Below are 25,371 nucleotides of genomic sequence, written 5' to 3' on the forward strand. Positions count from 1 at the left end.
AGCGCAGGTAGGGGTGCGTAAGTCCCTTGATTACATAGGCTTGTATACTAATTTGGGTGGGGTTGATGTTCGCGCGGGTAACGTCAACCATATACAGGGGGTCGCACTTTTATGAAAACCCCCCATAGCAGGCCAATGAGGAATGTGAGCCATGTCGCTAGCGGCAGGGTCAAATTTCCACTTTTTAAACAAGACAGGGGGTTCTGCGAGCCGTCTCCAGGGCAGCCCACATGGCCTCAACCCGAGTGATGCAGGGACGGATGAGCTGCATATGTTATACTTTGCAGCCTCGTTTTGTCGCTTGAGTAGCTTGAGCTGCGTCATAAGTGCGCTCGCGATGCTACAGCGCGTGAGTGCCTTCTATCGTACTGTGCCCCCAGATCCAGTGGGTAGAGATGATGCTCCACAAAGTCAATAGCTCCCTCGCGATATTCCATGGTAGATGATTGGCGAACTGAAAACCGACAAGCGACACTGCACATCGCAATTACCCCGGCAACTCGGCAGTGTTGCCCAGATGGAAGAACACCAAGCGCCTTCTACTCTTCCTCCATCAAGACATCGCGAACTTGGCCATCGCATTGATCAGCATGCGAAATCTCGTTTATAACGGCATGTGTTCTTTTGGGTGATTACACCGTCGAAATAACGGCAAATGGCCAGGAAGAAGACGAGAAGACATGTTGTCGGCGGTGTGGGTGATAAAGGAGCGGGCCTCGCTATCTCACATTATTACGTACTACTGTTGCTTATCCAAAAACCTTCTGGCGAACCTGACATGTGCTGCGACGACAATACAGCCATTCACGAGAGAACTGCGAGACGAGAGTACAGTCCACAGCAAGCTGGTCCATTAGAGGTAACTACATCGCATCAGATGACATTGCCAAAGAGCTTGGGCGAGCGTGATTGAGATCTACAGCATCCATCTACACAGTAAGCCTCACGATTGAGGCTGACGTGATTTACAAAAGCGCCAAATGGTTCCATCTCAAATCTCCATCTCCATTGCGCGCGACACCCCCGCGACAGCGGTATGGCTCTGACCACCAACACGCTCGCCACACTCGGGACAACGCGCCACCTCCATAGGCATGCCGCACTCTCCGATCGCGAACTGCGTTGCGTTAGAACATACTTTGTGAGAGTGAAGAGCAGTAACTTACCGGATGTCCGTTGACACATTTGTACCAGTGTCCAGAGTGAGTTGCGATGCCGCCACGCCCGCTGACCATAGCCTGTTTGATAGACTCCAGCTCCTCCTTCGATACCGCCTCATAAAACTCTTTGCTCAGCATCTCTGATGCAGCAGTAATAGCCTGGCGGAAATTATCTCTACCACCGAAAGGATGCTCACAGAGCTTATCAGCCGTCGTCAAGAGAATCCTGGCGAGTTTGCGGTAGTCGATAGCTTTCGCGCGATTGTTGTCTTGACCAGACTGAGCACTACCGAAGGACTGAGCGATCTGGGCGTAGTGTAGTATAGCCTCAACTGCGAGTTTGGGCAGACTCTCACGGATACAATCACCGATAAGCTTTTCCGTGTCTTTCATAAACTGATGCGTCTTGACGAGCGGCGAACCCCCGGAAAAACTAAGGGGCAATTTACTCAGGAGATTTTTCCGGACTACGACACGCATGATCTCAAGGTTGTCTTCGAGCACCAAGCAGCGAACCTTGATCTCGAGCAGTCTACCCCCAAGAGTAATACGTTGGTCGCGATCGCGCTTGGTGGACGTTTCCGAAGAGTCAATCGTCAACTTTGCAAACTCGGCGTTCAATGAGTCGTCTCGCGATATACTATGAAGAGTCGCTTGGTGCAGCTTGTAGGTCGGCTGATGTCGAATGTCCATCCGGCGTTGGAATGCTTTGACTGCATTCAATAGCTTGATAGTGTCCCCAGAGCGGTTCCTGATCTCGTCGTTGATGGACTGCATGGTAAACTCGTGAGCCGCCTCGCCACGTAGCCTGACGATTTCAGCCGGGACAACACCCTTTTGCGATGCCTCAAGCTCTTTTCGGACATCTTCAAGCTGGCCTTGTAGTTGCTGCAGTTCCTGTTGACCGTTCACGATGAAGCGTTTAGACATCTCGTCGATGACAGCCCGATTAATGAGTCGATTATAGCGCTGCGTAACGTATTGCTTGATAGGCTCTCGACAATTTGGACATTGTGGAATCGATGCGGAAAGCTCGGCATTCTCAATCAGCCCGGTAAAGAGACCTGTGGATGCGTCGAGACTATACACATCTTTGAGGCCAACAAGTCCATCCAGTGTTTCAGTCGTGAAGAAATGCCCGCAACTGAGAACGACTATAGGCGAGTCATTCAAGTCAACGTCAGCATACGGCAACATCATGATCATGTCTGGCTGCTCTTCAGGTTTCATGCCACACTCTTGACAGTAGTCCTCAGGGCATACTTCACCGCAGATGCTCGGACATTGATGACCGCATAGAAGGAGCTTCGTACAACGTTCGTCGCAGGGCAAGCGACTGCACGGAGCCGAACAGGGCATCTTGCAGTCGCCTTGGTGCTCACATGACCAAACACACGGCTCAACGCACGGCGCACAAGGCTCATGGCACCTCTGCGGGCATTTAGTGTGCTTGCAACGTACCTAGATGGAGTCAGAATACACTTTGGGGATAGATAGATGTCACTCACTTCACATGGCGCTTGACACAGACCGCAATCTGTACCATCGTGGCATAGGCGATTGCAATCGTGATTGCAAGTTCCATGCTTTCTCCCGCATGTCTTCGTGCAAGCTGCGTGCTTGACAACCGGTTGGTTGTACATATCTTTAATGTTGCACTGACCGCAAGTTCCAGGGCATGGATGGCCGCAAGACAGAGGCGCACTGCATGGAGTAGGGCACTTGAAATCTTTCCCGGAAACATCCTTCGAGCATTTTACGATCACATCGTGCCCACAGCCAGGTACGGGCTTCGAGACCTTGACGTCGCATGGTATGCTGGACATGTTTCGGGTACGGTGACAGGCGACACCATGCTTGACATGGCCGCATGGAAGTTGTACGTTATCGAGTGGGACCATACACTTTCCACAAGACTCTCCGCACGTGGCTTTCTGGCATGCGTGACCACAAGGCTGATGTCGGCGCTGGCATGGCTGCTCGCACAGGAAGACTGCATGCATCGCTTCCGAATGGCATCGGGCCCCACATTGATGACCACAATCGAGACGATCGGCGCATGCTTCTCTGCAACCCCCTTCAGGGCTTAGCCTATGGAAGTCTTCAGGTTGCTGTACTTCAGCGTCCGTATCGGGATGCCGAGGGCAGGACAGAGCCAGGGCCTTACCCACTGAGTCGGTCGCACGTAGCATGCCAATAACCCTCTGCCACATCTCGACGCTAGAGTATGTGTCTGTGTTACCGATGAGATACATGCCATGCTGAGCGCGACTCAACAAGACATTGATACGGTTTGTCGTCTTGAGAAATCCGACGTTCTGCCTCTCGTTGCTCCGAACAAGGGAGACGATGATGATCTTGGCCTCTTCACCTTGGAAGTTGTCAACCGTAGCAATTCTCAATAGCTCCGACAGCTGCTTCTTCTCCAACGGCTTGCCTTGATGACTCTCATGATCGGGTGTCGCAACGTCCGGACTGCTGTCGCTGTCCACTGCAAAACCATCCCTCTCGAGCGCTTCTTTGTCGCGATCGCTGAGACAAATCTCAAAATCGCTGCGCATAGCAGCTCGCAGTTTCTGAAGCTGGCCAGTATATGGTGTTAGTACCGCGATATCATCTGACTTGTAAACACCTTGTCGAACGACATGCCGGACTAGTGCATGCACCATCTTGACTTCCCACAAATTGGATTTGGACTTGGTGTTGTGCACATCGCTATCCTTCTCGTTCTCGAGGTTGGTATGATCAAGCCAGAAGACGTTATGGCGCAATCCGACAACGTCAGGCAGATCAATGGTAGATGCATGGTCCTTAAGTTTGTCGTATATGGTCTCGCGGATTAGCGAGGATATCTGCGGGCGCATACGACGTTGTACGTTCAGCTGAGCAACGGGCATAAGAGGCCGCCCAGGCTCACCGATTGAGAGGCGTTCGAACTGACTCCTGTCGAGCGCATGGAGCTTTCCTCGATCGCTTTCGAGCGACAAGTCGCGGAAATTGCTGACCGAAGGCCGGAGTTGCTCGTGATCACCAATCTGGATCAAGTGCTCAACATCAGGAAGTAGCGCAGAAATCATGTAGCTCTCCATGACCTCTCCCGCCTCCTCGCAGATGATAACCTTGCACTTCACCTGCTGGAGTAATGAAATACGCTTCGCCAACCCAGAGGTCGTGACACCGATGACATCTGAATCCTCTAGCAGTCGACGATTGAGCTCTTCGTGGATGTTGCTCAATTCGCGTTGCGTCTTGGTAGCATCGTTGACAATCTCAAAAAGCTCGCTAACCTTGTTGTTTTGAGCCTCAGAAACCCAATGAGCGATCAGTGCGCTCCTCTCGTGAACTGACAGGGAGAACACATTTTCAGTAGCCCTCTGCACGACTTGTCGTAGGACCTCCGGGGATAGTACTGGATGATGGTGTGTTTCACTGCCTGCAATCCATACATCAAATGGGTGACGGCCAGCCGTCTGGAAGCCTTGATCATCGACGCGACGGAACTGGTTGTAGATTCTTGGGTATTCCTCGTGGATATGGGCTTTGAGATTTTGCCACTGCGCACGCTTTGACAAGGCGTGAAGACCAGCAAAGGTCTTTCCAGCCTCCTTCTCATTCTCGTCCAGGTTCTTGTACCTCATAGCCGCCATGTACTTCTCGGATTTGGTTTTGGTCTCCTGGTCGCCAATGGTGCGAAGGTTGTGGTTGGAAAGCTTCTTCGACTTACTCATGCCTCCGACACGAATGAGCTTTTTCACGCCGATGTCTAGTAGATGTTCCAGAAACTGATCCAAGGCATGGTTCGTATAGCATACGATAAGTATGGGCCCAAGGTCCTTCTTCTTCTTCTTGATATCCAGCAGTATTCTCATGATCTGGAGACCCAAATAGCTCTTCCCTGTACCTGGAGGTCCTTGAATGAACGCAAATTCGCGGGTCAACGCAGCAACTAATGCGCGACACTGTCCGCGATCCAGCTGTGTCTTGGTCTCAAGCTTGTCAAGGAGCGCCTCGTCGTTGCACGATGAGGTCGGTTCGATCGAAAATGGCTCGCCGTTCTTGTCCTTCATGAGCGTTGTGGCTGGGAATCGGAAGCCAGAAGTGCGCGCGTAGAGAGGTGGAGGAATCTTCTGAATCCCACGTGCCCCTGGGGTACCACTGTGTTTGTCTGGAACAATCCATTGCCGGAAGGGCAGACGATTCAGCCGATGCATAGCCTGTAGGCTCTCTAAAGTGGGTGCAAATGTCGCCGGCATGACCTTCGGAAACTCCAGCAAGAGGCCGCGGGTCACTCCAATGTTTGCGCGCATGAGCATCTTGACTGTTGCTCGGTCTTGAGTCACCAAATTCGTCGTGACGTAAGCCATCTGGTGATGGTGTGTAAGACTATACTCCTTCTTGGGATCCGTGGTCTTGTCTGAGACAGTGAGGAAGATGTGTTGAACGACATTATCTTGGATCCAGATGAATGACAGGAGCGACCCGTCATCGAATCGCCGGGACTCCTCCCACCACTTCACCTTCTGATCGGCATTCTTCTTTCGAACGATTGCAGGCTGTAAGAATTCCATCTGAGCCTGCAGACCCTTCCGCTTATTGAGTGTGACATAGGAGACACGAGCGTTGGTATACTGATTGGCGCGCATGTCTCCAAGATTGGCATAGGACAGCGCATTGGGATCTTGAGATACTGCATGCATGATACCAGCCAAAGAACTCTTCAGTTCTCCGAAGATGTCATGGCGCATTAGCCGAAAATAAGTGTCGATGTGGCGTTGTACAGGGTCTTCAAGGAAATGTGGTTGATCTGGATCCGTATATGGCAGGAATTCTTTCTCATCGGTCATGATCTCATCACGAGTCGGAAAGAGTATCAGGTCACCGATGTCCTTTTTGTCGTTGTCGAAGCGGCCTGAAGGAACTACCAAGTCTCTTGGATAGAAAGACTTCTGGTCGCTAGCATCGTCGTGATCACCAGTGTCATCATCACCTACACTATCAGCAAGCATTCCTTGCGCACGTGCTACCAGGGCTCGAATGTCGTTGAGGCGGTTGGTAGTCCGGGCCGAAACATCTGGAGAGCCCTTGCAAGCATCGCTTGCAGTCTGGATTGAGTCCACTAGCGGTATGATATTGTCGTTGAAACGTGCTCTTCGCTCCCGCCTCAACAACTCGAGTAGCGCCTTTGTCATTGCCAGAAGTGTTGCTTGATGATCCTCCGTAGAAATTGCAAAACACCTAATTGTTCGAGCTGCTGAGAGAGCATTGGAAACTCGCTGCAGATATTGAACCGCAGTACGTCCAGCGACCCCGCCGAAGAGGTTGTAAATCGATCCGACGTGTGTGTCAACCGCAAGACAGTGTAGGAGCGACGAGTGCGTGATCGTGAGGAGGAAATTGCGAGCATTTTCAAGGAAGGTACCGCAGTCTGGGCTAACATTCGTGCGTAGAATGGCTAGAATGTGGCGATGACCGTTCTCATCGTCTGAATCATCGAGATCTTGGGGTAGCTGTTGAAGCCAGTCTCTATCTCCGTTTTCGAGTATGCCCAATGCACCTTCCCTAAGGTTTTGGTGTAGGAAGTCAGTGTGTGTCTCATGTGCGATTCGTAGAATGAAGTACTTACCAAAGGCGCCGCATAGTTGTCGGATCAGTCTCAGCCTCACCAAGACGGCGCTTCCAGGAGCTGTATGACTTTCTGGCCTCTCTCTGCTCGTCCGTCTCTTTGGTTCTAATAGGCTTTGACTCATGCTGTGGGTTGCCATCGTGGTTGCTGAACGAGTTGCCGCCACGACCGCGACCGCGACCAGGACCTCTACCTCCTCGCCAGCCTCGTTCACCTCGTCCGCCACGTGAACCGCGTCCGCCGCGTCCGCCGTGTCCAGACATATTGAGTCTCTTCAAGTGTGAGTTCGAGTGTAAGTTACGAAACAATGTGTCGCTGCAAAGATTGTGTTGTTGGCGACTCTTGCTGGGAAGGAGCAACTCTTCACCGTTTGTGTTGATGCTAGCCGAAAAGCCCTTCGTGCTGTGATGAGAGGTGAAGGTGAGGTATCGAATTCCTTTTATCTGCGGTGGAATAGCGGGCACCAGTCAATGGCGAACAAATATGCGTGCATACGGCGTATGCATGCGGGCGCGTACACCAGCCAATTCTGGTGTTCCAGCTTTTCAGCCTCGCCAGCGCGTACATGTATCGATTCCAGGATTCCAGCTCTTCAGCCTCGCGACATATCTAGGCAGAACCTCTACGCATGATAAACAGAACTGCTTTGGGCAACATCTTATCTGCCTTTGTGCCTATCTTCATGCCTGAGGTATCCCTAATCTGGGAGGCCGCCACTATGACGTAACGAAAGCAAGAAGAAGAAAGAGCGAGTGATCGTAATTACCAATAGAGGATGAGAACCAGCATAAAAATAGAGATGTGGATTTGAGACAAAACATAAACATGATACGGATAGATCCAAGACTCCACAGTAATACTCCACTGTGACGCTTACGCAGAACGCCAGCTATGCAACACTACCATATGCCTGAACATTACTTCGTACTAACATCCGGAAACAAAACCTGGATCATCTCGTCTAGCAGTGTGAAAGCAATATGCGTACTGCATCTTGTTAGCTCTACTCAATACACTGAACTCACTTGTAAACTTACTTCAGCCTTGTATTATTAATAGTCCCCTCAATCTTCTTCGCCGCCAACTGCGCATTCTGCCTCCCCACCACACTACTCGCCAACTCAGGCACAAGTGTACTGAGAACCTCGCTCGCCGCTTTCCTACTCCCCTCTTTGTCCTTGCTGGTTCTCTCAACGCCCGCTTTCATCCTGCCGTTGGGCCACATGCTATCCTTCAACGTATCAATGTACTTGACGATGTTGTTTTCAGACAGCAGGTTGTCAAAAGACTCGCGGACTTTGCGTTCGATGGTGCCGCCGAGAAGTTGGTGGAGGACTACAACGACGGCGCGACCTCGAAGCCAGTTGTTCTCGCGGTTTAGCTCAAAGGTCTCAAGGAAGATGTCGCAGATTGGTTTTACGAAAGGCTCGAGCTCTTTGTTTTCGAAGGCGAGGAGCTCGGCCTCTGCCTCTGCGTCGTTGTTGGGTTCGCCGGCGACGAGAACACCGGACGAAGAGAGGTTGCCAGGTTGGGCTGTTGCGCCGTTTGTATTCGCGAGCTGGGTGGTAGCGGCTGATATGAGGTTTTGACCTGCGACAGATAGTTGATCGAGTACAGGTATATTGCCCAAAAATTCTTCCATGCCATCTGCGACTGAGTTGTAGATACGAGTCACAAAGTCGTTGGAGTTAGGATTCTGGTTTCTTAACGCATCGGCAGGACTGATCGCCGCCTGAGAAAGGAAGGCGCGTAGTTCACGACTGCGGCACACAGCTGGGATGAGTAGAAGCTCCCTCAGGTACTTCTCAAGACCAAGCCGTCTCTTGTGTAGGAAATCTTTTTGAAGCTTAAGCATCATCTGCCGGCGCGGGAACTCTAGATTTCGAACTTGGGGAAATTTCACTCGAAGCCTTTTGTTCAGTTCGTGGAACTCGCTATACCGCCGTGAGACGACCCAAGTAGCGGCAGGCATCTGATCACCAGCACGTCGTCGGACTTCGATGACATACATAGCGTACTCCTTACCATCTTCTTCGGTACCGACCATGATAGATTGAATGAATACAGTGGCTCGTCCATACAAGCTGTTATCGCTCTCTTGGACAATGTACTGCTGACGTTGTAGCTCCTTCCTCTGTATCTCTCGCTGGAGACTGGCTTTCGATTTTCGTAAGATCCTCAGTTCGGCAGCGTTATTTGTCAACTCCGCCTTCGATGTAAGAGAGTCAACGATAGACTCTTGCGATACAAGACGCTCGATATCTGCAGTAAGTGCATCGATAGCTTCGGCAAGACCCAGATCTCCAGGTGCTGCCTCATGTATCTCTTCCTCATCGGCTTTGCTTCTTGGTAAGGGGTCATCGATCTCGTCTTCCAGAAATCTTTCCTCATCGCCAAAGATATCATCATCAAAGACTCCACGCGTTCTGGGCTCTCCAACTAGACCCAGTGATGCTATACTTGGCTTGAGGTCTTCCTTGCTTTGATGTGATTGTCCTTGAGGACGCGGGGACGACACTCGTTGTATATCGGCGGATCCATGCATCGAGACATTGTCTATTGGCGATTTTAGACTTGGCTCGTAGAAGATAGATCCTTCAGGCTCATCCATGATGTCAATAATAGCAGCTTGCATGGCGTCGACCACCTGCGTGTTGTTACCATTGGTGCGGCCATGACCAAAGTCGGAGTTGAGGCTTGCGGTCGAGTGTGCAAGAGGGTCGGAGTCGTAGTCGTCGTCAAACAGAGGCGTGCGTGCAGATGATGACGTCTGTACATCTAGAGAGCGTCGCGCGGGCGGTTCGACGTTCTTGACATTTCCTTGGCTCTTCAGATCTGATGATGATGCAACGGCTCGACGCAGGTCTCCATGCGGAATCTGCAACGCACTCTTCTGCCGTGACTGGGTCCGGATCATAGCAGGAGCCGCCGTGGACGAGTTGTCGAGGGTTTGCGCTACAGTCCTGGTATTAACGGTGCTATTCTGAGCGTTTGCTGCCTCGTCCATGGCTAGCCACTTGTAGTACAGATTAGATTTCTTGAACCTCCGAAAATAGGGTTCCTGTAACTGGTCGTATGCTGCCGTCTGCGCACGCAATAACGAACGCCTCGCATTATGATATTGCTGCGGTGTTGCCTTCCGTCCAGCTTTGAGAAACTCTGAAACCGCCTGGCGTGCTTCAGGTAGTATCTTCAGCTCCGGTTTTGACAGGTAACCATCGTGAATCTGCGCAAGATCTGCACGATCAGACTCTGTCCAGGCAGGAAGCGCGCCTATATAGTCCGGCGCTTCTTCAGTCTCTACCTCCAGTGGATTGCGGAAGCCATCCACCACAATCCAGAATTGTACCAGCCTCATTAGGTCTGCTTGATCCATGAACTCCATAAAGCAAGACAGGCCCGAGGCATCGTACAGTACTTCGCGCAGAGACGCGTTTGCGAACTTGGACGAGGTACGTTTGTGCTTCGGCTTCTCCTGTTCGGCAACTTTTGCCCGAACTGAGCCACCAGCGCTGAGGTTGGCGACCTTTGTATCCAGAATCTGCCGCGCTGTTTCTAGACGCCGAAGGTACACAGGGTCTTGACCCTCTACCATTGAGTCCTTCCGTAGTTGACTTGACACCTCGCTGCGAAATCGTCTGGCATCTGCAAGGGTATTGGTTTGCCGGATGGCTCGTATGAAACGTTCGAATCGTCGCTCATTATCACCGGGCGCAAGCTTCGGGAATTGAACATTCTTGAGGTTTTTCGGTGACGGCGGAGCGTGCTCGTCGAGGGCAGCTCGAATCTTGCGAACAGTCTTCCTTTCTTGGATCAAAGATTTCCCCTGCCATGTTAGCTACGTCCTACTACGAGCGGGTAGACTCTTACATAGCCCTCCATAAGCTGGTTCCACATGTCTGGGTCAGCAAGCATCTGCATCACAGGAAATAAGACTGCGCAGGCTACAAGCTCTTTAATCAGTACATTGACGGCAGGACTGGTGGACATGTTCGCAGGTATGATCGTGGGCAGTAATCGCGCGACGATGCTTCGTAGATGTTGCTGCTGTATAGGCTTGGTATTCGAATATGCCAGCGAAGCCGCCGGATGCAATCGACCCTCCTTGTATTTGGCTGCAATGGCCAGGTCAAGCTCCTCAGAATCCGTGATATCCCGTGACAGCTTGCGTCCACGAACTATGCGCTCTGCCTCATACGATGCTCGCAAGTGGTCCGTGATAAGAGGTATCATGCGCGATACAACTGTCTCGACCATATCCAATGCCAGTATGCGTTCTCGCACTTCGCCCATTGAAGCCCGTATCGCCCGGTCCACCTCGTTGACGAATGTTGGGCTTTTGCTTATACTGCCATACCAGCTCTTCACAAAGTCGCGCAGTATCAGCCCAATCAGCACGTCAATGCTGTCTGATATCATGAAGGACGCTGGGTATAGTGGCTCCATCATGTACGTGTTCCTCAGGTTCATGGCCTCCCTCTCAGCCTTCCACCTATCTGGCGCAACGAAGGCGACATGGCGCGGCCCGTAGTCGACCTTCCCGCCGCTTCGCACGTCTCTGTCCCAGGCAATCGTAAAGGTGAGCCATGCTAGCAGCGCAAGCGTCGCGAGCACTCCGGCGATAAAGGCGTAGGGTAAGTAGTGTAGCTTCGGCTGCCAATGAGTCAGGTACCCCCAGGCGATGAAGATGGCGATAGCGGCGAAGACCAGATCTCTGCGCTTCACGGGGGCCATAATCGTGCGGGTGCCGCCCGTTTCTGCATCTTGAGCGGGATGGTTGGGAATGCGGGAGGCTTGGTGTTCTTTGGACAACCCACTTTCAAGCTTAGACCACTGACGTATCCCGCGTATTCCGTATTCACATGCATCAGGCTGGGCACACTTGCTACTGCACAGCTTTATTTTGGTCTGGACAAGCCTGAGGTGAAAGTTACTTGTTGAACTATCTGTATCATGCTGAGTCTTTATATGCGCTATCGATGACCGTGGAAATGATTGCGCTCTCCGTGCTTGGTATAACCTCCTATGCAAACAATGCCATGATCCCAATAATGTTACATTCTTGACGCCAATCCAACTCCAAACACTATGCACAAGCTGCTTCGTCTCTTCAAGGCAACCTACTCTAGAACTTTCGCCGTCCGAGTGTCGGCTTCCAGTCGAGTGGATGTGTCTCTTCAGTAGCGTTCTCGTCCTGCTTCCAAATCTTGATTGACTTGTCCGACTCTCCAGTGATGAGACGCAGACCAGTCTTGTCAAACGTCGAACACATGACACCCGCTTCCGCTTCAAGAGAACCCGGTTGTGCGATGCTTTCTGTGTGCTGGAAGCGGTGACCTGTCTTCCAGTCGTAGAATGAGGCTTCACCATTGTCGCTACCAGCAAACATGATGTTGTCCTCGTTGACAGAGAGTGTGTTGATGATGCTGTTGACGGGCGAGAAGTTCTGCATAAAGTTGCCTTCCGGACACAGCCATTGCTTCGCCGATTGCGCAGATCCAGAGGCAAATGTGAATTCTGTTGGATGTGTGGCAAGAGAGCGAACAGACTTTTTGTGGTGGGTAAGTACCGTACGCGTCTTTCCTGCGACAAGATCCCAGAGTCGTATTGTGCTATCCATGCTTCCGGAGATAACCTGAGGTTCGGCTTCTTGGCATTGGATTGAGGAAATGGTTCCCTTGTGGCCTCCGAGGACGTGGATGTTGCTGCGCGATCGCATGTCCCAAACGCGGACTACACCGTCTCGTCCTCCTGTGCAGAGCACATCTACGGTCGGATGGAGCGAAAGCGAGTAGACTCCGCTCAAGTGGTCGTGGTAATGTCTGATGACCTTGTTGGTCTCGAGATCCCAGCACTTGACCATCTTGTCTTCTCCGCAAGAGAAAAGGTATGGGTGTCTTGGGCTCACTGCGAGCCCTCTAACTGCCGAAATGTGTCCTGTCAATGTAATCTTCAGTTGACCACTAGCCAGATCCCAAAGTTTAATCGTCCTGTCTGCGGCACCCGTAGCGAACCATTGGTTTCCAGGCTCCATTGCCACTGATCGCACCTATACAAAGTCAGTTGATGTCGCTATTGCGCACGATCTTATCGTATTGCTTACCCATCCCATATGTCCGCTAATGACCGTCTTGACCTTCCAGGGCGCATGCCAGTCAGGCTTCGCTTGACGAACCACGTCCTTCCTCACCAGCGCGCTGGACGTCTGATCTCTATTTGGCGTAGGTCCTTGGGCATTTGGCGCGGCGCCCTTTCCTCCGGCCCTCACTGCCAACTGCATCGACTGCGCGTCGCGTGCTTTGTCCGCCTTCTCTGCGACACCATCAATCATCCTCTGCATCTTAGGGTCCGATGCCTTCTCTTCGGCATTCTGCGCCTTGATCTTCTTACGTCGTTCGGCCGCCGTGGATGCTGCGCTAGCCATTTTCGCGGCCAGTGCAGGTGGGAGCTCGCGTACATGCTCATATTCGTTGCGAATGCGCGATGCGACGCTGGCCTGATCTGCGGCGGCTAAGGGTGCTGGTGTTGTCGGGTGGATCGAAAAACTGCCATTAGAGGCGTGATCTAGTGCGGCGGGAGACGCAAAGTCGGCGGCAAATATCTCTCGTGTGCGCTTCGAAGAGGTTCTAATAAGCTGCTCCGCCGTGCTTTGAGGTCGCGAAGCTGCGGTCTCGGCCATGATGACGACGTGATGTGGAGGTGGGAGGTTTACTGGGCTAGCGTAAGCTGTGGTGGTTCGCGACTGCAGTGACGTTCATAAGAGAAACTTACGTGTTGATGTGTTGGGTGATACCAGAGGCCAACAGCTGGTCGTCGACTCTCCATCGCGAACATTGACGACGGAAGTTTCACTAGCGCGCCTGCCTCACCCAGCCGAGCTAACACCGAGGGATATCTTATCTGATCTTCAGGCTGCTATCTTCCAAGGCTGCTCAGCCTCGCAGTCGACTTGAGCACGACATATCTTGCTATCTTCACACCATTCCTGGATTTCTTATATTATGCGACGTGATCTTCTTGCAATCTTCACTGCATCGAATTGCTTACATATCTTCTAGTCTTGCGGCTACCATCGATCTACTTCGCTGCTTGTTGCATGGTCCCGCTTTATCCCATCTGAGACTCTCAAATCCGGAATACGTGTATATTTGGTTGTTCCTCGAAAGATGGCGTTCGACTTGGTTACAATCATGCCAAAACGGCCAGTGTCAGTTACTGCGCGAATTGGCAATGACACCATAATCCAACCCACGAAACAGGATGGACACACATGCCTTGTGCGGATCCACCGTCGCAAAAGCCTCTGCTGGTGAACGCATCAAACCAAGGTCTGTTGCATCCATTGAAGCGCAAGCTCTAAAAAAAAAAGACGACGGTTTGCGGAAATGGTTGCGTACAACGTCAGCGTATCACACAATAGCATCACTCTCAACCGTACCGTCTGCTCATAGTCACAGCTTAGTCTTCAACCAACTCTAACCTCTGGAAATGTAAGGATCGAAAGGTAGCATTCCATGATGCCCGCAAAGTCGGGGCGCAGGATCCGTGCGATACACATCTCGACCAGAGGAAGAGCCCGGAATGTTGGGAGCTCAATGAGGTTACATGGCCGGTAACCTTGTACGTAAGAGAGCTGGTGAGCGATCTCACATGGGTGCCAACATCGGACCTCCCAATATCTGCGGTGGTTAAACGGTCCAATGCACGGCGCTCGCATGTACACACCACAATTCGAGACCTGCAGGGGGGATACGAGGCTCCGCGCCGCAATATCGCAGAGCCACGGCGCGGAGCTCACATGTCAGATGCTGTTAACGGCATGCGTGGCGTTCACCGAAAAATGTTTAGACAAACATCACCGTGATCACGCAATGCATCGCGAACGCATCAACACGACCCATCTACGTCCGTTGCTACTACGATGCTTGTTTCCCCAGATCTCCCGGGTTCTCCGCTTTACAGCTCATGGCCCCAACTCCCCAGGATTGCGCAAAAGCAGTGGATGGGCGCAAATACAAGCACATGCTGCCGAGGAACTTGAAGCCAGAGCCAGACCGAGCCGCCAGATCCTTCCAGAGGAGGAAGCTGCCTCCGCGTAATATGACGCAGGAACGGCCAAACCCTTGCTCTTCAACAACAAGGCCGTAATGGTCGCATGACAGCACTGTACGCGTAGAGACATACACCACCTTACAGCGCCGCGCCTGAACATATACAAGACGACTTCTTTGGAGAACGGATTCTGTAGACACATGCAGGCACAGTAAGGCCGCCAGCCTCACGCCACCCGACCTTGACTCTCCGAGAATTTTACAGCGATGGGTGCTCGGATGGCACATCCGTTCAACGAGTGGGCCAGGTTCCTGGCGACTTTCTGCGCGACTAAATCGGGGAGCTTAGCCAGAAAGCCGTGCATGGATTGTCCCGGATGTATGGCCGAGAAGGGTCGAAATTTTGCGGGGTTGTAACAACGGATTCAGCGCCAGCTATCGATTTTGTGTCGCCTTTTGCCTGCCGCCACCCATTGATCACAGTGCCCATATTCGAGAAGGAACATCGCTGTCAAACATCTGCTCAAGTCAGTGAAGTACGTCCTCGTTCGTTCTGCGTGCTGACATGTGTACCTTCCAAGACTGCCCCGGATTTTCGCGCTTCGCACCAACTCCGAAAGCGGTTAAATGAGAACGGCCAGCTCCGTCACTGGCTGCAGGTTGCCCAATGAGCAAAAGCTTCTAGTGTCTTGGCGCCTTAACAGGTTCTTCCCCCGTCCCTTGCCTGGAGTCGCCGTCGCCCCAGTGCCAATGCTCACCAATGACATCCAATCGACACACCAATGGCTTTTTACATGAGGCATCTGCACTACATACTCCTTGCAATTTCTATTCAATACGTCAAAAAACTTAATACATGAGCTACGCGGATAATATCTCCTTTGTTTCAACCTTCATGAATCAAGACCACTTGTTCGGCGAGACGCGGCGCGCTTCGTTCCGTGGCAATGGCAAGCAATAGACTTTCCCATCGTCAGTCCAGTCTCGATCAGCCGCAGCTAGCAGTTGGTAGTCTGGGGTAGCGTCATCAAGCTCTACCACATTGAGCAATACCTCCAGGGGCTGCACGCAGATCTCGAATGGGGCGAACAAGATGCCCTTTGCGGTATCCACTTGGGTGCTACGGTGCTAGCTTGTTTCCCACCGGGACATGGGAGGCCTCGAGACGCGGTTGATATAAAGAGCTTGCGACAGTTCGCTCTTCGTTTTTCTGCAAGCTTCACTGTCGTTATACACATACCAAAGAACTCTCACTACACCGATCACTGTATCAACACCAGAACTTCCGTCAAAATGAAGACCTTCACCATCGCTACCATCGTCGCTCTGGCCTCCGTTGGCGCCGCTCAGCTTGACAACATCCCGTCTTGCGCTGTATGTTGTCAGAAACTTTTCATGGGTGTCATGTAAACTAACAGTGCACAGCTCAACTGCTTCGTCGGTCCCCTCACCAGCGACGGCTGCTCCTCTCTCACCGACTTCGCCTGCCACTGCAAGAAGGGTGCTCAGCTCCTCTCCCAGGTCCAGCCCTGTGTTCAGGGTGCCTGCGGTCCTTCCGACCAGGCCGCCGCCATCGCCGCTGTTGAGTCCACCTGCTCTGCCGCTGGTGCTCCCATCAGCATCCCTGATGCCAGCGCTCCCGCTGCCAGCTCTGCTGTAGCCTCCGCTACATCTGCTGCTGCCTCAGCCGCCTCTTCCATGGCTTCCTCCATGGCCTCCGAGGCATCCTCCGTCCTCTCCGAGGCCTCTTCCGCTGTCGCATCGGCTGCCTCCTCCATGTCATCCGAGATGTCCATGTCCGAGTCCATGTCCATGACCGCCACCCCTACCGCCACCGGCAGCATGAGCATGACCCCCTCTGCCTCCATGTCTGAGTTCACCGGTGGTGCTGCTCAGGCTACCCAGGCTGTCGGTATCCTCGGTGCCGCTGCCCTTGCCATGTTCGCTTTGTAGATACCCTTACGCTCTGGATGGTTGAATGAACCACCGACTGGTTAATCATGGTTGGGATTTAATGGCATGATGTTGGGACGGAATGATGGAAACTTTGTAACATTACCCCAAAAACGATAATGCGATATCTAATACCCTCAACTTCGCTGTTTCTTTCCTTTCCTCCGAATTTCTTCACTTATCAATCGTCTGGCTCAAGGCATGGGCTGCTCCCTTTCCGATAAGTTGCAACTAATTCGACAGCCTAGTGACGTCAAGTGAAACGAATATGGTGTTGCACAGATGAGTAGGCATGGATGATAACCTTTTCACTCAAATGGATGTTTCTCACGTCATGTCATTACGACAACATTATCCAATGCGTAACCCGTGTTAGCGCGCGTGTTCCAGAAATTCGGGATTGTATAAGCATTCAGGGATGTGATAGCTGCAGCTGTAAAAGCAAAGGGTTCGGTTACAGTTGCTGTAGCCGTGAACTCATCCCTACGTCTGACGTTTCCTGGTCGAATATACTTCCACAGATGTACTGCTTGGATATAATGGATCGATAAATTAGGCGTCAGTCAAGAAGCGTCGATGATTCGACGGATAGACGCTTGGAGTAGGAGTCGTTGTCTGTTCGAGCTGATGGAATTTTGGCAGTCGACTATAACCCTGTAAATTTGCTGCTTCTCTGCGCTGACGCATGCTCATCCCTTGAACCTTTTTAGCCTCCTTGCAAAGCGTGTTAAGCATGAACAAGAAGTTGGTCTTGGATTCATCCGCGGGTTTCCCTTGGTGAGTTAGTTGGACATAATTGCCTCTGGAATCGTGGTGCTCACCATAAGCGTTGTAAAATGTGAGTGTAAGAATCTCTTCTGTCGTCGATTCATAACCATTTTCGGATACTGGCCAACGGAAGGTGGCACTGTTGTTAGTTATGATATCCATCCCGGGATTCTGTGGGTTTACTATCCCGCTTCGTCAGTGGTATACAATGTCACCATCTCACGATGCTCCACGTACGCTGACATTCATACGGTACTGAAGTTGAAAGAACAGAATAGTATACACGAATTTTGCTACCGTCTTGGGTGATTGCGAGGGTGAGAGAGCCTTTGCCTAGTTCTCGAGGCTCAGTAGCCTGCGATCCCCGTCGACAGAACCGAAGACTGGAAAGTTCACTCCAAATACGTTAGTGAAGCTTTGCAGATATACGTAAGGAACAATCTCACATGGATGCTTCGTAGGTGTTCAAGTATGCCGGCGGTGTCCACGAACTTTCCGAGATTGGGAAGGGAGGTTTTGCTTTCTGTAGGCGTTTCTGCTCGCCTGATCGTTCGCTGAGTTATCTATCGTCAGCGACTGTTACGAATGAACAGATTGGTTGTACCCACCGTGCATTGCCGCGCTGATACCATATACCAACTGCTTTTTCAATCAGACTACTCTTTGTCTCTGGTGATTGTACGCTTATTTGGGAGACCGAATCCCAAGGTGTAATCGTCTTCGCGTTCGATCGGACTATCGTTGAAGGATATTGATTTCCCACCTGTGTCAATATGTCATCAATCTCTCGTGCCGACTTCCGAATAGTTTTCGCATTGCTGGTCCAGACCGTCAGTCGTATTGGAATACCTATCGAACGATATTGCATACCTGGTCAGAGACGTTTGAGCTATTAGTAGCACATGCAAGTGTGCTTTCAGATGCGCTAGCAAAACCTCTGAATCATCCTTGTCAAATGGCCACATTATCTTCTTCCTGAAGCTCAATATGACCACACCACGCTGGGAAGAGAGCTTTGTGTTTAGGTCATCAATGATCGATTTGATTTTGCCAAGGACTAGGTTCATTGGGTCGGCCCAAACAGTATAGGATTTGGGAGAGGGTGGTGAAACTTTAAGACTAGTCTCGAGAGCTTTGAGAACAGCTTCTGTCGCATGTAATTGATCAGCTATGAGTTGCGTCTCTTTCGACGCGTTCGAGACACTTCTGAGGTATACTCCAGTCGATCCAAAGGCTTTCAATATCGACCCGATACCTGCTATCATAGAAATGACGTCCGCCATGGCGCGAGCTAGGAAAGCGGAGTTAAGTGGTGTTCAAAATATGTGTACAAGGAGCAATTCAGTCCTTGCCAGGATGCGGGGAAGTATTATACGGTATCGATAACTGCATTCCCCATTCTTTCTTTTACTGCTCTTTGCAAAGACATCGCGAACGTACATGGGCTGAGACATTGGGCACATTCGGTGGAGGCCTATTGGTTGCCATCAACAGCAGAGCCTCGCGCCGCCAAACTCTATGAAGCCCCCAAGGTAGCCATGCAGTTCTTTTCACCGGAATGAGATAGAGCTGACCAATAGATACTTCTGTCCACCTCAACCAGGTACAAGGCTGTATGGGCTGTGCCGCTGCGGACGCCACAATCTTGGAAGTGAGGCGATGTGCTGGAAAGATGTGAGAAGTCCAGTAGGTACGTTTTTTAGAGTCTCGGATGAAGCATATGTGAAATTGAGCATATGCGACAGAATAACTCACGACTTTGTAACACAGACGACGTTTGCGAGGAGGAGGATGCCTGGGTAGCTAAAGAGGTAGGAAGACTCGGGCCCAATGCCCTGTGGCGCTTGCATCATCGGATGAGCCTTAAAGTCAGCCGCCCCGCACTTGCAGCCTCGAACAGCTCGGCACGACAAACCATAATGTTCGCAACGGAAATAGCTTGGGCAGGCTTGGTTGATCACACTATCCTATTCCGATCCCTCAGATTTCTTACCTACATAGGTAGGTGGAGATTGGTAAATGCCTGTCATAGCTTCCGAGCCCATACATCCATTTAGTAGTAAATTAGATCTCCAGGTGATATGTTGACTGCCATTGGACCCTTTCTAGTCTAGTTACTATGCTAACTCCATATTCTATATAACTTCATATACGTTCCACCTTCATGACATTTAGCTAAGTCGCCATTCTCTCCTGTCCGCACGCCAATAGCAAGTCAGCTAGGTGATGGTTGAGACCTTGCCTCATCATACCAGTTGTATGTTGCACAGCCCCGTCTTCCGTATATGGTTAGCACTGGCTTAGAACACCATACACGCAATGAGACTTGTCGGCTCTCAACGAAACGTGGGCTAAGCCTTTACTAAACTTTCAGCCTGACCAGAAGTTGCTGCCTAACCACTCAAACTACCTCGATTCCGCGTCCACAATCTGAACATTCACTCTCATGGCGTCGCATGATCCACAACCAAGTGCCAGGCAACAGGATTCTGGTAATGACAATTTTGAACATACCCTATTGGATACAACGCGCAACTCAATACGCCTGTTGAGGATACTGCCTGATCTTTCCACCACGGGTCTTATACAATGCAAGATATGGCACACCACTACCCACGCCGAATACACCTGCTTGTCGTATGTCTGGGGCACTGAGACGAATCAACAAATAATTTGCATCAATGGAAAAAGATTCTCCTGCCGCAAAAACCTTTGGGATTTCCTGAGTGTGGCTCGCACCAACGATGTCGTCGATTTGAAAGCGGTCTGGATTGACGCAGTCTGCGTCGATCAAGACAACGTCACCGAGAGAAATCATCAAGTTAGCCAAATGGGTGACATCTACGCCCGAGCAACTAATGTCATCGCTTGGTTGGGACGCGATCAAGGAGCCGTCGAGTTCTTTATCTTCTTGAAACGCCTTGCAGCAGAACAACCTCATTCCGAGAAAGACGCCCGTCGAGTATGGTTCCGTGAAAGAACCAAAAGTCTGCAACGCAGCTATCTGAGTTTTGAGTCAAACGAGTACTGGACACGGGCCTGGATTACACAGGAAATTCTTCAGCCACAAGAACTTTCGGTTCTGGTTAATGATACATTAATTCGCCAACCGGAATTTCAAGCCTTGGTAATGCTGTTACCAACTCTTCAGTTGACCGTCTCTAAGCCCGAGAGGAAGGCATCTGATGAGTTATTCAGAAATACAGACCGACGTTTCGAGATCTATATCCGAGCAATGGCTGGGCATGGGATGTGTTACCGACAAAATGCTCGGTATTCTGAGCCACTCAAAAAGGTGCTTCTTGACCTGCTCTTCTTCCTCGGACCTCGAAGGTGCCAAAACCCACGCGATCAAGTGCACTCTCTTCTTGCAGTCGCAGATGACGCGACCCATCTCCGAGTAAATTATAGCATGGCAGAACATTGGTTTATCTTGTCACTACTGGTGTCTTATAACCGGTCTATGTGCCTATGCTCCCTCGCACGGCTTTCGGATGTGCTTGACTGCGTAGGGCCTTTCACCAGCTTAGCACCGCAGGGTATATGTGTTCCGTTCCTTCTGGCTCCATCCAAGACGTGGGAGGAAGGACAATTCACCAGTATAGCCAGAATGATGCGTGGCGAATGCTATCATGAGATACTTATGGATAGTGCCAAAGAGCACATATTTTGTCTCAGCCAGATATGTAACTATATCTTCAACGAAGGTCATCTCATTGTTCCGAAGAATATGAAAACCAGCCAGAGTGGAACAATGTCTACAATCAAACTTGTCACTCAAGAGAAGGAGGGGAGTTTGGGCCGCCCGTTACGCCGTGTACACCCTGTGGATGTGTTGTATTTTGGACCCGAGATGCAAACGGCAGATGATCCGCTGCTTGAGCCAAGTCTCTATCTGATTGTCCTTCCCCTAGAATCCTTGGTTGAAGTATCTCTGAAAGCGACACATCATACGAGGCCCCTGTGTGTCAAGGCTGAGGACTCGCAGGGCGGTTTCGAACTTGTGCTCAAAGACGGTTTTGATGCGAGTAAGTTGAATCGAAGGGTCTTGGCCAAGTGAAACCATATGAAATTCAGAAGTTGTAGACCGCGGCAAGAGACCAAAACGCTGGGGGTCAAGTGCTAAGCGAGCAAGAAGAAGCTATCTCAATGAGATTGGGCTACCTCGCCATTCTCTCCCATGCGCACGCCAATAGCGGTATACTGGTCCAAGTCTTCAACAGGAAGAGACAACGAGTTGTTGTCTAGAGGTTCATAATCGCCCCCTCCGTTAGGAAAATACATTCGACTGTACAGCATCTTGGTGAATTGCCCGAAATTTCCCTTCATGACTGCCGCAAAACTATCTTTCCAGCGTTCCTCGGAAGATTCATGCGTAATAGTCCAGTCATCGTTCGAAGTTCTGGTCACGCGCTTGACAGCCTCAAACATCTCCATCTGGCTCAGTCGAAAACTCGAGATGTAGACGGGGCGACTACTAAACTGTGATAAAGCAGGCGACTTGTCCGATTCGTCTTCAGGAAGTTGTTTGAAGCTGAATAGATTCGCAACTGCCCGAGCACACTGAGCCCAGGTGCTGACGTTGAAAGGAACATTGCCCTCGTCGAACATGATAAAAGATCGCTTCGTGAAGTCAAAGCCAAAACGATCTGGACCGCCGCCAAGACTGAATTCGTACCAGAAGTTGCACACGAGTCGGATGTTTGCGCTCACACCGAGAGTCTCAATCTCAGCGTGGATGGCCTCACCAGAAGGTGAGAGCATAGAGTCATCGCATAGCTTCTTGTTCGCTGCGTCGTGACCGAACCAGTTGGGCATAACATAAGCAACGCCAGCATTGGCCGCAGCACGCACAAGCTTGCTTACAGTGTCCCGTGGTGCTGTGACTGCCATGGTGATGATCAGTACTTGCTGGCCGCGGAGGGCGTCAATAAGGGCCTCCAAGTCATCTCCACTGTAATCCACACGCTCAACACGTACACCTTCCGGTAAGCTGTTGGTGCTTTTGGTACGCGTAATAGCTGTCACTACGTGTTTGCCAGTCTTCAACAACGCTTCCGTCAAGTACCTTCCAAATTGTCCCCCGGCCTGACACGTCAATAAGACAAACATGGCAGCTATGCAGGAGGACTTACCCCTACAATAGCCACCTTCTCAATGCGATTGGTGAAACCTTGCGGCTGATCTCTGGCGTATGATACCGCCATATTAGACAGGAGATGATGTTGTAAGTCACCTGTGTTCGATTGCAGGATTCGATGCTCGTGCTCCTTGATCCTCAAGCTTCGTGATGATAGCTTGGACGGAGCAACAAGTAATTGGTGTGTATAGCTGCAGGGCACTGAATTCAAAGCTGAGGGTTTAGCTAAGTGATAGTGTAATTGCTGGCTAATTACACAGCACACCGCTCAGCTTTAGACTATACCATGATGGATATTGCGGACTTTGCCTTAACGTTAAAGCCACTGAGGCAGCGACGCGATGCGGAGTTAACGGGCTTACTGGTACCTTGGCTGTGCCGCTCAAGTGCGCGAGTGGCGTGATCAACACCAAGAGCATATGCTCGCAGGCAATTCCAAAAGTGATACCTGTATTAAAGCATCTAATTCTATATGAATGGTCTGAACATCTATTCACAGATAAATGTAGCAGAATGGCCCACCAAGCGTGCTCATCGCATCCTTGTTCGTGATGTTTTTAAACGTATCCAACATCGGACCCAAGGTCAGCGTGTCATTGAGTGTGCCGTTACGACTCGGCGGCGAGTTCAGGAAAGTGATGGTGCCATCGATCGCATTCCTCCTGTTCTTGAGATCTTGGTTCTGCCAAATCCACCATGTGCGGTCGATCTGAGCATGGTGGAAGTAGAAAGCCTGTCGGAGTTAAAACTCATTCTAGTTGACTATGAATTGTGATAAAAAAAAACTTACGGGGTCGGATGGTGAGTTGAAAAAGTCGGAGCCTTGATCTCCTCCCACAGTATAGTGACCAGCGCTGTGGACGCCAAGGTAACCGGTCGGGAAATCGCCTTGCATGCGGTTCTGGAAGCTAAGGATGTCCTTGCTGTTCTTGATGAGTTCGGTAATAACCTCATCCCTCGACCTGTAAGCAGCGTGCTTGTTGACGTCCCGACTTAAGCATCTCGGGTTGTAACCCAAACCGTCAGCTTGTGGGTTCGGCTTGATTCCTTTGGCCTTGGTTTGAATAGGCCCAATACTTGAAGTCCAGTTTGCCAAAGGACCCGAGATACAGCCACCGCCACTTCCAGGCTCAAGCTTGATTGGGCATCCCGCCGCTTCGGAAGGTAGACAAGTGTAGTTCCTTCCAGGAACGTAGGCACCAGCATCACCGATACTGGTATCACTGCCGTCGAAGAGGGGAGATGAAGCGGGGTCTTCATGCCACCATGCCCAGTTGTAGTATGGCAAGTACCCTTTGTAGCCACACTCGTCACGCAGTAGCTGCTCATAGGCCCAGATGTAGTATCGGTGCCAAGCTAGGAAGTTGGCCTGATAGTGTCAACACACCAAGTCACCCCTTCGACTGCCACAGATCAATCGAGCAACCTGAGTAGTTTGATTCAAAGAGACATTGCATATTTAGACATACAGTTCCGTGGACAGAGTACGTCTGTTGGACGTGAGTCACGACAAAGTCGTCGAAGCGGCTCCTTGCACCAGGTGCGACCCCAGCTGGCGTGAGACCAGGCTTGGAGTGAAGACACTTGATGGCATCGATGTAGTTACGCCTCTCAGGCTTCGTGAGCGTCGACCTGAAAAGATATCAGTCAATTGGATGTGCTTTATAATGGGGATTTGAATACATACCACTCGCGTCGAACTTTCACGTTCTTCAGAGTGCACTGGCCAGGGTTCGGGTAGCCATTCTTTGCGACATCAATTCCGACGTTTGCTAGGCCAAGAGCGGCCAATTCATCGTGCTCCGTAACTTTGAAAGCACCGGCACCGCCCACAAGCGCCAAAGTCGCAAGATCGAAAAAGCGCATAGCAGCAAAAATACTGGTGTCGATAGCGCAGCGTTGCTTCTTTGGGTGGAAGGAGGATCAATTAATGAGAGACCTAGGAATGGGACTGCTCTGGTGCGTCCGAAAACTCATTGACGATGCCGCTCTCCATATATACCTGCCGCTTGCTGCACACTGGTGCTCTTGGCTTCTACCTCCCCTGCAGGACAGCGTGTGCGCGAAGCGAGGAACATGCGATGCCGACTCAGGGTCGGGCATGAAGGATCTACTTTGCCATACTGCACGGCAATCTAGATGCTTAGATGAACCCTCGTAGGATCTGTGGCGCGGAATTGAACAGATGGCTGGATGCGACGTCGGTACATCAATTCAACGAGATGCAGATAGATCTCCCGGCGTTAAACAAACCTGTTGAGTAATGTGGGTGATCCTTCGTGAACCCTTGCGTAGGATTGGATTTAAATATCAGTGGGTATCGCTGCTCCGCTGCGGTTAGCTTGATGTACATGCGAGTGCCATGGCAATGGGTACAACGCCTCAGCTCCATGGGCTGTTCATGTTTTTCCAGACGCAGTCAAGAAGCCCGCTATCGCACATGCTGAGGAGGTGATTTGAGACGAAAGCTTAGTTTACGCATTTTATAAATGCGAGGAAAATTCGAAGGTTGGTGATGGTCAGTACAGGTAGTCTGTGGGGGCGATAACTTCGACCCGCACCCGCGCCGCAATGCCAAGCACGTCGGAGGCGGCTCGGGGCATCGAGCCGCTGCATCTTCATCTCGATTTCTCCACCTCCTTACATCTTCTCACTGCGCATCCTTCAATCACTTCG

At 51.1% G+C, this 25,371-nt stretch overlaps 6 protein-coding genes across 6 annotated transcripts; 1 reads left to right on the plus strand and 5 right to left on the minus strand.

Annotated features, from left to right (window-relative positions):
* Positions 1-991: 991 nt before the first annotated feature.
* On the minus strand, positions 992-7,046 carry J4E82_009077 (uncharacterized protein; the record flags this gene model as incomplete). The annotated part of the gene is made up of 4 exons (XM_051735305.1): positions 992-1,117; positions 1,167-2,621; positions 2,669-6,719; positions 6,784-7,046. 4 exons carry the CDS (start codon positions 7,044-7,046, stop codon positions 992-994), a joined length of 5,895 nt encoding a protein of 1,964 aa, XP_051584895.1.
* A 654-nt stretch (positions 7,047-7,700) lies between these two features.
* J4E82_009078 (uncharacterized protein) lies at positions 7,701-11,517 on the minus strand (the record flags this gene model as incomplete). The annotated part of the gene is made up of 3 exons (XM_051735306.1): positions 7,701-7,770; positions 7,821-10,609; positions 10,654-11,517. 3 exons carry the CDS (start codon positions 11,515-11,517, stop codon positions 7,701-7,703), a joined length of 3,723 nt encoding a protein of 1,240 aa, XP_051584896.1.
* A 391-nt stretch (positions 11,518-11,908) lies between these two features.
* Positions 11,909-13,462, minus strand: PRP46 (pre-mRNA-splicing factor prp46; the record flags this gene model as incomplete). The annotated part of the gene is made up of 2 exons (XM_051735307.1): positions 11,909-12,832; positions 12,887-13,462. 2 exons carry the CDS (start codon positions 13,460-13,462, stop codon positions 11,909-11,911), a joined length of 1,500 nt encoding a protein of 499 aa, XP_051584897.1.
* Positions 13,463-16,127: 2,665 nt separating this feature from the next.
* J4E82_009080 (uncharacterized protein) lies at positions 16,128-16,787 on the plus strand (the record flags this gene model as incomplete). The annotated part of the gene is made up of 2 exons (XM_051735308.1): positions 16,128-16,208; positions 16,260-16,787. 2 exons carry the CDS (start codon positions 16,128-16,130, stop codon positions 16,785-16,787), a joined length of 609 nt encoding a protein of 202 aa, XP_051584898.1.
* A 4,914-nt stretch (positions 16,788-21,701) lies between these two features.
* Positions 21,702-22,762, minus strand: J4E82_009081 (uncharacterized protein; the record flags this gene model as incomplete). The annotated part of the gene is made up of 3 exons (XM_051735309.1): positions 21,702-22,643; positions 22,691-22,735; positions 22,757-22,762. The coding sequence occupies 3 exons, from the start codon at positions 22,760-22,762 to the stop codon at positions 21,702-21,704; spliced, it is 993 nt and encodes a 330-aa protein (XP_051584899.1).
* Positions 22,763-23,188: 426 nt separating this feature from the next.
* Positions 23,189-24,817, minus strand: J4E82_009082 (uncharacterized protein; the record flags this gene model as incomplete). The annotated part of the gene is made up of 5 exons (XM_051735310.1): positions 23,189-23,428; positions 23,486-24,064; positions 24,165-24,327; positions 24,383-24,574; positions 24,810-24,817. 5 exons carry the CDS (start codon positions 24,815-24,817, stop codon positions 23,189-23,191), a joined length of 1,182 nt encoding a protein of 393 aa, XP_051584900.1.
* Positions 24,818-25,371: the final 554 nt, after the last annotated feature.

The sequence above is a fragment of the Alternaria postmessia genome (genome assembly GCF_024291825.1).
Source record: "Alternaria postmessia strain BMP 2775 chromosome Unknown scaffold_82, whole genome shotgun sequence".
Taxonomy (NCBI): domain Eukaryota; kingdom Fungi; phylum Ascomycota; class Dothideomycetes; order Pleosporales; family Pleosporaceae; genus Alternaria; species Alternaria postmessia.